At 44.6% G+C, this 10952-nt stretch overlaps 1 protein-coding gene across 1 annotated transcript in view; it reads left to right on the top strand.

The window, feature by feature from the left end:
• PIGR (polymeric immunoglobulin receptor) overlaps window positions 1–4326 on the top strand; it is a 16876-nt gene extending 12550 nt beyond the window's left edge. Inside the window, exons 6-10 of the mRNA XM_004685282.2 lie at window positions 1534–1705; window positions 2266–2387; window positions 2913–3044; window positions 3175–3233; window positions 4216–4326. Of these exons, the coding sequence (XP_004685339.1) occupies window positions 1534–1705; window positions 2266–2387; window positions 2913–3044; window positions 3175–3233; window positions 4216–4311 (581 nt within the window). The 3' untranslated portion in view covers window positions 4312–4326. The remainder of the gene's footprint in view (window positions 1–1533; window positions 1706–2265; window positions 2388–2912; window positions 3045–3174; window positions 3234–4215) is intronic.
• Window positions 4327–10952: the final 6626 nt, after the last annotated feature.

The raw sequence follows: 10952 nt of genomic DNA, 5'->3' as shown, positions 1-10952 counted from the left end.
GCCTCACAACTTCTTGATCTTTACTATGTTCTGTTTTTTATCGTCCAACGCCATTCTTAATTTAGTGGGCATGGATATAACCATTCCCCTGAATTCCTCACTGAGTATATTCTTCATTTCTCCTGGACAGAGTTTTCTCTCAGGGTTCTTGTTTTGGTTCTCTGCCCCAGCATTTGTGTGATTTTCTTCTGGCTCTTCATTTTTATTTTTTCTTATAGGAAGTTTTCTGGGGTTTTTTGTTTGTTTTTTTTTTTTAAGATTTATTTATTTGTGCATGCAGAGGCTAAGGGGCAGTGAGAGGTTTCACCAGAGACAGAGCGGGGAACAGAACAGGCAGATCTACGAAGTACACTGCTGAGGGGAGCAGCGGGTGGGTCAGGAGAGTTCTGCCGCGCCATGTGGGTCACCTCCGGGGCAGGCGGGAATCGAACTCATGCGGAAGTGGCTTCAGCTTCTCAGTGCTGTGCTTTAACCTGCTGCGCCACCAGGGAGGGCCCAGGAAGTTTTCTGTTTTTAATAAATTGACCTTATACTCCTCCTATAAGAAGCTGGGTATAATCTTAGGTTCTTTTGGGTGTCTATTATTCATTGATCAATGCCTCTGCACCCGTTCAGATGGCTGGGGCACAGTGCTGGTGAGGGTTAGTAGGGCAGCAGCATTCTGGCAGGCTCTCCCCATTGCACATCAGGGTTTCAGACTTCCTAAAGCACAGCGGGTACCTGAATTGTGTGGTGCAGTTCCATGGTGATCTCTTCTGCTAAGCCAGCACCTCACCTAGAATTTCTCATAGTTTCACACCAGTCTCAGGCTATGACTGGGCAGTGTAATGCTGTGTAACTGAAGTCTTACACCTGTTAGTAAGACGAGTTAGTTAAGACTGTATATATATAACCAGGTGTTTAAGTTCTAGTGGGTTAATTGTCTTGAATTTGGCCCTGAATGGGAGTAAAGTAGGTGTTTTGACACCTTCAGCAGTGTAAATAATAACCCCTTCTTTTAGGACATAGAAGATTCTAATTTGGGAGATTCAGGCTTAATCATTCCAGTAATCATCACTCTGCATTACTACTACTGTTGCTTTCCAGTGGGTAAAAAGGGTATTTTTCATCTCTCTGGAAGACCTGGCCCCAGGTGGGCTGGCTCACTGAGGGATGCACCTTCAAGCCACAGCTAGAAGGCAGCACTCTCACTCCCAGCACACATTCAGGAGGCTTTGGGCAGGGTTTCAAAGTGTGAAAAATCTCCCTGTAGTCAAATGTTGGGTCAGCCCTTAAAAGAGTTGAATCTACACCACAAGTCCTGTGGATTGAAATTAATTTGTATTCATAGGGCACAGCCCACTGGTGTAAACTAGGAAAAACTGTTACTTCCCCATGTCTAGTGTCATCCTGGATCCTTCTCCGGCAGCCTTGAGTTCTAATTCTGAGTCTGTGATTACTCATCAAGTGTTATTTCTCACACACCCTAACTTCAATAAGTAAAAAATTCCATAAGTAAGAACAGCCCCACTCTGTTCTTTCCTGTGTCTCAAGTGAAAGCTGTTCCTGGCAAGGAGGTGAGCAGTCCACGCCTCACGAAGATTGAGAAGACAGTCAACCAGGACCCCAGACTCCTTCAAGATCCCAGCCTTGTTGCAGAGGCCAGAGTAGTGGAAGATTCTAGAATTCCAGATGAGGGGAGCAGAGCATCCCCCGAAGCCGGCAGGTGAGCAAGATTCAGGACTTCCCCACTGTTGAAACATCCAAAGGGTGAGACTGGCCCACCAGGTCCAAGGGGGAGAGCTTTTCCCTTCTGGAATAGTGGAGGAGCCTCCCCGCTGCTCCCTACACTCAGAGCACCCAGCAGTGTTCCCCGTGCTCAGAGGTGCCCTCCCACTGCTCTCTGTGCATAGAGGTGCCCTCCCACCACCCCTGCGCTCGCAGCACCCAGTGGTGTTCTCTGTACTCTGGCACAGAACAGAATGTAACTGTGGTAGGGAGAGGATCGAGAAGAAAGAGCAGAATAAGGCACAGGCCACTGGTGTAAACTAGGGAAAACTGTTGCTTCCCCATGTCTAGTGTCACCCTGGATCCTCCTCCGGCAGCCTTGAGTTCTAATTCTGACTCTGTGATTACTCATCAAGTGTTATTTCTCACACACCCTAACTTCAATAAGTAAAAAATTCCATAATCTGGAGGAAGAACTAGCTGGAGCCAACCTGGCAGCACACCCTAAGACCCTCAGGCCTCCCTTTCAGTGACTGACTAGTCTGATCCTCCTTCCAGCTCTACGGGACAAAGTGGGGGCAGCACTATACTGGTCTCCACCCTGGTGCCGCTGGCCTTGGTGCTGGCCCTGGGGGCTATGGCACTGGCAGTGGCCAGAATCCGTCACAGGAGAAATGTTGGTAAGTCCCCGGCATGCTCCCGACACCCCAGCCCCTCTCCAAGCCCTCAGTTCTGCACAGCTGTCTTTGTGAGAGTCCACACAATCCTCTCTCACAGATTCAGAGAGTTTTGGAAAAGCAGTGTGGGGAAGGGTCAGCTGACACACCCGAAACTTATCCAGTTGCTGAGGCTCATGTTCAATAGCAGGGAGGTCAGGAAGATGAGAACAGGATGCTGAGAGATGTGGACATCTGGCTTAGCTCAGTTTCCCCGTTCATACCTCAGTTTCCTAATGGCTCAAAACCAGGATCTAAAACAACTTCAGAGGATTCATGTGAGGGCAAAACAAAGTACTATGCATTGAGGATAAAGGTCAGGATTGTTAGCTTTCATTACTCATATAAAGAACTAAGATGAGCAAGCAGAGCAGTGTCCTCCACCAGCTGCCCTGTAAGGCTTCAGCGGCATCTCAGAGAGGAGCGGGACTTACTGTCTCACAGAACCCACACCCTATGCCGGCATCAACATCTCTTTCTCCTGGACAGACCGGATGTCAATTAGAAGCTTCAGGGCAGATATCAGCATGTCAGACTTAGAAAACTCCAGAGACTTTGGAGCCAATGACAACATGGGAACTTCTCTGGACAATCAGGAAACTTCCCTCGGAAGAAAAGATGGTATGCCCCTCACTCGAAAGAATGCCCTGGGGTAAAGCAAGGGTTATAACTGTCTCAATGACCAGGGTGGGAGTACAAGATTAACAAAAGCTAATCTAGGGCTCTCCCACCCTCCCTCTTCACACAGAAGCCACCACCACCACTACTGAGCAGACCACAGAGACTGAAGAACCCAAGAAGGCAAAGAGGGTAAGGGAAGTGGGGAGGAGGCCCCATTTGTGTGACTAAGAAATCTAGTGTGAGAATCTACAGTTACACATCAGGAAAAAATGACTTCAAAGTTGGGGTTGATGACAGAATAGTATTCAGGAGAAATTTTTGACAAAGAGATACACCTTACTGCATTGATATAACACAGGCTAAGGCAGAAGATGAACAGTAATTACAGGTACATATGTGGGAGGGAAGGAGACTGGGGGATGAGGGAAGCAAGGGCATAGAAGAGTCAGCCACAGGGTGGAAGATCAAATGTCAAATGCCAGTGATTGGGGGAATGGTCTTTGTGGGCTGTGGGGTCCACAGGTGACAGGTTGCCTTCATCTCCCTTCATTGTTTGATCAGGACCAACCTTGGACCTGAAATATATTTTATTCATTCTGGACAATTTGATAGTCACTAGAAGCCCCTCCCCACCCCAACCAGTGGACTTGAAATCCTACCAGGGTGACTCCTGCTTGTAGGTCACATATTACCTTCCTTTCTAGCCCCCTGCTCCTGAAATCCTCAGCAGCAGCAGAAAAGCAGCATTTAGAACAATGAATTAGCCCTGGGCCAACCTTCTAGTCTTTGCTTCTAGTCTTGTATTGCTGAAGGCCATATCTGGTTTGGTGAAGAAAGAAAAAAGCCCACTCTGGCTGACACCAGCCTGTGCCACCATGCCTGGGAACTGTGTGGGCAGAACTTCCAGGGGAAGACCCAGGAAATAGAAGTGGTTCCACCCCATGTGTTAGAAGGAGGTAGTGAGAAAGAGGGAGGTAATTTTAGATGCTACAATAATTCTCAAAATGAGTTCATTTGGGTGGGGTTTGGGGCTGGAATAAGGCAGGTCAGCATGGACTTGGCTTACTTACATCAAGATTTGAATTCAGGATATTCAGTATAGCTTCTCCCTCTGACTGCCACCCACTTAGCAATACCCCAGATACTGACCCCTTTCCTGTTGCTCCTTTAGTCATCCAAGGAGGAAGCTGACATGGCCTACACTGCCTTCCTGTTCCAGTCCAACACCATGGCTGCCGGACCCCACGATGGCCCCAGTGAAGCCTAGGCACGTGCTGGCCGCCCTCTTGTCTGTCTACAACAATCACCTTCAGAATTACACTGATCACAAAAGCCTTCAGCTCCCAGGGGCCGAGTCCCTGCACTCACATCCCACCTAGACTTTTCTTTCCCGTTTTCAGAATACGTGCTCGTCTCTCCTCAGTGGCATCCAAGCCTGGCCTGGTCAACTTACTTCTACTGGGGGTGAGGTGGTATGAGGTGTTCCTGCCTGAAGCTTATTGAAATGACAGACCCTGAGGTGGGGGGCTGAGGGGAATTAAGATCTTAAAGAGGCTTCCAAGAAGAGACCAGAGTATATGAGCAGATAATTGTCATAAGGAGAGCCACTCATGGCCTCTTTGTAGCCCCCAACTTCATCCCTCTGTTGCTCCATCCTCCACCCTAGTTTCCTTCATGGAAAATACATATTTGAAAACACACTGGACTCCAGGTCTCTCTGCAAAGACACCATAAATGCAGGGAGTAGCTTTTCTGTAAACACCACTGAACCCTTGGAGGCCATAGGTCCTCTCAGTGTATTTTTAAGACCCTGAAATGCTCAGCAAGGACATGCACCTCCTTCTATATTGAGAGATACAGTAAACAGTTTGAAGTGCTGAGGCCTTAGGGTTCAGAGCACAGGCAAAATGTGCATCCTCACCCATTTATAAGTGAGGAAATTGAGATCCTGAGAGGTAAACAGGTTTGCTGAAGGGAAGGACACTCAGATCCCCTGCTGTCAAAACTAGATTTGGTGCCTTGTGCCTCAGGACTGATTTCCTGTGGAAGTAACTATGGAATAAGGAAGATGAGGAGAAAGAGGAACATGTAAATGGAACCTCAACTTCCCACAGGTCCTACCTCAGGGAAGCTGAACCCTTTCCTTTCTATCACTCGTTTGGACTAGCAGGATAGAATGGTCAAATGCTCATAATCCCTATACTTGAAGAGTTCTAGCAGAAGGGAAGAAAAGAGAGTGTTTGATGCTACCAGAGAAGGGCTGATATCCAAAGAGCTACGGTTCAAGGTCTTTTTCCCTCTGAGTTCTGTATCTCAGCCACTATCTACAAGCTTACACTTGCTAACAAATCAAGAATATGACTTAATTAATTATTATTAAAGACTGATTGCCATTAAGGAGGCTCCGACTGCATTCGTCCCCCCAACCTTGTGTTTTCCAGACAATTCTTTTTTAAAAAAGGATTCATTTATTTATGCATACAGAACTGGAGTGCAGGCCAGAGGTGCAGAGATGGTAAGAGAATCGATTTGTCAGAGTGGGGAGCAGAACAGGCAGTCTGACAAAAGTTTACTTCTGAGGGGAGCAGTAGGCAGGACAGGAGATGTCTTTTGCACTATGGAGATCAACCTGGGGTGGGGGAAGATCAAACTCTCACTGAAGCTCCCTGGCCATCTTCACAGTGCTGCACTTTAATCCATGTTTCCCAGACAATTCTTCCAGAGCATTTGTCTTAGTCCCCCCTTGAGGCACCCCAGGGCTTATGTCTAAACCATTTTCTCCCTCCAGTGCTGGGCTGTTGGGGCCAGGAGAATGCCTACAACTGGGGCCAAGATGTCTTTAATAATTAAAGATACATTTAGGTCTACTCCAGTCTTCTATACTGACTCCCAAGACCTATGTTACAGAACATAAGATTATTTGCAATAGAATAAACAGGAAGAGGATAGAATCGACGCTTCTCTTAGGCATTAACGCTTCTCTTAGGCATTAAAAAAAAAATCTTGTGAGTGAAGTCACAGCATGGTGGCATAGCTGGCTACAGGCAAGTCTCTCCTCTAAGCACAACCTAAGAAAACAGCTGTTAACACCAATAAATCTCATTAGCTCAGTGTCATTTTTGGCTGAATTGACACATGCATCCCCCATACTCCCAACCCCTCCCCCAACTCCCTACCCCCACCCACAATTGATAGCTGTTTGCTTCCAGAGGTAGTAGAGCAGGGAGAAGGGAGGAAGCTTTGGCCACACTGGCAGCTCTTCCCGCAGAGGCCATATGCTTTGTTGCACCCAGACGGTGCAAGTGACCTCCCCAGTGGGGGTAAAGGGCCATGAGCCAGGTGCTCAGCCCCTGAGACTCTAACTGCAAGCTAGCCAGTGAGGCCCATCTCTCACCCCCTCAGCAAGGTGGGGTTCTCACTGGAGTGACGCCTGCTGTGAGCCATGGAGACCTATGAGTCTGAGCTGGGACCGAGAAAACAGACTCTGGGCATGGTTGGTGCTTGCTGGGGTGGCTGGCAGAGAAGTGGCAGCATAAGTTTCTCGGCCTGGGTTGCCACGTCCCCTAAAATTGTGACTGTGCTATTTATCCCCCCTTTTCCCGTACTTCCTCCTTCTCCCACATAAGTAAAAAAGGAAAATCCCCAAATTAAAGTCACAGCACTACCTGCTGGAATAAGGGAAGATACAGGCCTAGGAATAGCCAACCCAGAGAAAGTAGGATGAAAATGTTTAGAAATTTCCAAGTAATAAAAGTTCCAAGTAATGAAAGTTCAAATTATAGGGGCTACCAAAGAGTTTAGAAGAGCTACATGAAAAAACCACACAAAGACAATTTAAGCAACTCAGAAAAATATTCAGGAGCAGGACTTCTTTATCAAAGAGACTGGGGCTATGGAAGAAAACACAGATGTGCTGAATATGGAAAATAAAGAACTTAAGACAACCATGAAAAGCATAGTAAGTAGGCTTAATTAGAGGAAATAATCAGTGAAATGGAAAGTAAAAATATACAAATAACTCCGGGGGAAGAGGAGAGAGAAATAAGATTCAGGAAAAATGAAGAGACTCTACAAGAAATGCCATCCTCCATTGGGAGAGGAAACATCAGTATAATGGGTTTCCCACATGGTGGTGCAATGGATTTAAAGTGCAGCACTACAAAGCTAACCCCAGCCGCTTCACTGCTAGTTTGATAGCTGATACCTGGTCAGGAAGATGGCCCACATGGCACAGAAGACCTCTCCTGTCTCACCCACTGCACCCCTCAGCAGTATACTTCATTAATCTGCCTGTTCTGCTCATTACTCTGTCTCTGGTGAATCTTCTCACCACTCTTGACCCTTTGGCCTGTACGCCAGTTCTGTGTGCATAAATAAATAAATCTTTAAAAAAAAAAAAAAAAAAGAACTTCCCAAACCTAAGAACTAAGCAAAGATAATCAGGAAGCTAATGAAATGCCACAATTTCTAAATGCAAAGACTTACACCAAGACATTTCATTGTAAAATTATCAAAATTCAATGATAGGAAACACTGAAGTCTGCAATGAGGTAAGGAACCAGGTAACATAAAAAGGTACCCCAATAAGGTTATTATCAGACTTCACATTAGAGAAGAGTGGGATTATGCATACACAATACCAAGAGATAAAAATTAGCACCCAAGATACTCTAGTCTGAAAAATTAACATTCATATATAATGGAGAAATAAGGGGGCTTTATCAGACATCTGAAAACAATTGGAATTCACACATGGCTTCCCTATAGGAATTATTGAAAGGAGTTCCTCTATAGGAAAAGAAAAAATAAAGACACAAACCTTGATCTAGATGATAAATAATTATACCAAACCAGAAACATAAACAAGAATAATGTAAGACAATAACAAATGTTGAAAGAGAGGAAGAAAAGGATAAAATATGAAATCAAATAATAAGTTAATAATAGCACTAAAAAAGACTCTTTTACATAAAAAGATTTAGAATAACCCTCAAAAATCTGGAACAGAGAAACTTAGGGGAAAAATGAAAACCAGAGACCACCCAGGAAAACCATCTATATAAAAGGCAGATAGAAATGTAGGAAAAGAAACAATAGAAATAAAAGAACCATAAAACAAAAGATAAAATGTCAGTAATTAAACCACATATATCAACAATTACCCTAAATATGAATGGTCTAAACACAACAACAAAAGAAAAGAGTGTGTCCAAGAAGGGAGGGGAAGGGGGAAGAGGGGGGAGGGGTGAGAATGAGTTAAGGGAGAACTATGAGTGCTTTGGCGGTAGGGGAGCTACAATGACCACACCCAAGGGGAGAAATCGTGTATTACCAAAATATTAAAAAAGATGTAAACAAGGATACGTCATTACGTAAAATAATTAATTTAAAAAGGGACATCAGGGAGCTTCAGCAAGATATTCATGATCCCAGACCCCTATAGGGACAAACGTAAGCCCCAGTCCTGGCACTGCAGGGCTTAGCCCTTGCTCTCAAGCCCCAGCCATGCCCAGAAGTGTTACCAGCTCTTCAGAAGCAGTAACAGGTCCTAGCTTGGGCCGCACAGGGCCTTGATCTACACCAAAAACCTTCAGCAACCCCCTGGCAGGTGCCACTGACTCCAGGTCCAGTTCCCAGCACCTTGGGTGCAGACTCAAGCCCCAGCATGCCCCAGTCTGGACCAGACATGACCTAGCCCCACACCTTGCCACATCCAGGAAGTGCATCCCTCTCAGTGCTCAGCCATCAGCATGTCAGGAGCAGATGCACACCACAGTGCAGGCTGTGCAGGGCCTCACACCTTACTGCGGGCCTGCAGCACCACACAGAAAGTGCATCCCATTCATGTTTAACCATCCATGCACTGGGAGCAGATGCACATCACAGCCTGGACAGAGCAGGCCACACTCTACCTCAGGGATCTTTAGCAGCGTCCTGTCAAGTCCCAGGACTTCAGACCCAGCTACAGGTGCCTCAGTAACACAAACACTCCAGCCTGGGAACCACAGAACGCAGTCCTCTATAAGGGAACTTCAGCAGCCCTATGCCCTCCCTGTAACCAGAAACAAGCCAGAAATACCACTGTGGGTGGGCATCTCACTCTCTTGACTTGGTGTCCCCCCAGTTCTCCCAGGCACCAAAACTAGGAAACAGAGTATTTAGGAGAGACTCCAACATCACTTCAAATCCCACAAGACCCTAGTAGCAGTGTTTACCATTAAGTAAAACTCAGAACAGTGGGAGAGAAATCCCTAAAAGAAAAGCCCCAACCACCACAGAGCAAATCTAAAGTAAACAATGGGGAAATGAAAAATACAATGGCCAAGGATGCCCTCAGGGGCGATTACACAAAACCCCAGAAACAAACCACAAAAATCATGGAAGATCTTTTCTTCTATCAAACATAGAGTTCAAAATTACTATGATTAAGAAAATTAAAGAACTGGAACAATATAAAGAATATTCAGAAAGAGAATAGTATGAGAAATATAGTCAACAAACAGAAGATCAAAACTGAAACTACACAATAAGGTAATGCAGATGGTGGCAAAAAAAAAATCAGGAGAAATCATGGATGTTGAATAAATCAAATGGAAAAATGAATCATAATCTTGAAGATGAAAAAGTGGAAAGGAGCAAATTAGAAAAAGAAAAAGATACACAGGGTAAAGAATGAAGAAACACTTCTAGAATTTGCTGATACCAGGAAGAAAGGAAATATAAATATCACCAGAACTTCAGAAGAGAGAGAATGCAACTGAAAAACTATTTTACAGAAATTATGGCAGAAAACTTAACCAATCTGAAGAAAGAAATGAACATAGAAATCAAGAAGTGAGGAGACCCCCAAGCTACAAAAATAAAAGAAAAAATACAGCAAGACACATAATAGTAAAGCTTCCAAGAATACAAGATAATAATAATGAAGCTGATTAGGGAGAAGAAACAGATAACCTATAAAGGCACATAGATTAAGCTACAGTGGGATTTCTCTGAAGAAACTATGACAAGACAAGAATGGAGTGGCATAGTGAAAATACTTCAAGGAAAAAAAATTCAGCCAATAGCACTCTATCCTCCAAACTCTCCTTTTAGTGTGAGAAATAAGAGTCTTCTCATACAAAGAAAATCTTAAAAGCATCTGCATCTAAAAACACCCTGCTATAAGAAATGCTAAAAGAAGATTTAGGATTTACACCCAAGAAAGGAATTTACACACACACACAAATTGAATAAACAAATTAAACCATAAAGCCAGGAACAAAATGGTAAGAATGAACCTTTACATATTGATAATCACTCTGTCAATATGCTGATCTGACCATTTAAAATCAGAGCCTGGACCCTCCCTGGTGGCTCAATGAGTTAGGAGACAGCACTGAAAGCTGGTTGCAGCCACTTCAGTGTGAGTTCATTCTCAGCCCCAGAGGTGACCACAGGCACGGCAGACCTCTCCTGAACCGTCCACTGCTCCCCTCAACAGTGTACTTCTCGAGCTGCCTGTTCTGCTCCCCACTGTGTCTCTGGTTAATCCTCCCAATGTCCCTGCACCTCTGGCCTGCACCCCAGTTCTGTATGCATAAATAAATAAATCTTTAAAAATAATAAAATAAAATCAGAGTCTTTTGGATTATTAGAAAACAAAACTCAACCATCTGCTGCATCCAGGAAATTCACCTAAGTACCAAGAATAAATAAAGAATGAAAATAGAGTGATAGAAAAGATACCTGAAGGAAAGTAGGAGTAACCATATTCATACCAGACAAAATAAACTTCCATCTTAAAAAGCTAACACAAAGAGGAACTAATCAAAACCATCCACCAGTTTAGCAAGGTAGCAGTTTATAAAATCAACACACAAAAGTCAGAAGCTTTCCTATACACAAACAACCAAGCAGAAGAAACAG

The sequence above is a fragment of the Condylura cristata genome, unplaced genomic scaffold (assembly GCF_000260355.1).
Source record: "Condylura cristata isolate star-nosed mole 26May11 unplaced genomic scaffold, ConCri1.0 scaffold00018, whole genome shotgun sequence".
In the NCBI taxonomy this organism is placed as follows: domain Eukaryota; kingdom Metazoa; phylum Chordata; class Mammalia; order Eulipotyphla; family Talpidae; genus Condylura; species Condylura cristata.
The sequence above is the reverse complement of the archived record's forward strand: the minus strand, read 5'-3'. Positions and strand labels throughout refer to the sequence as shown.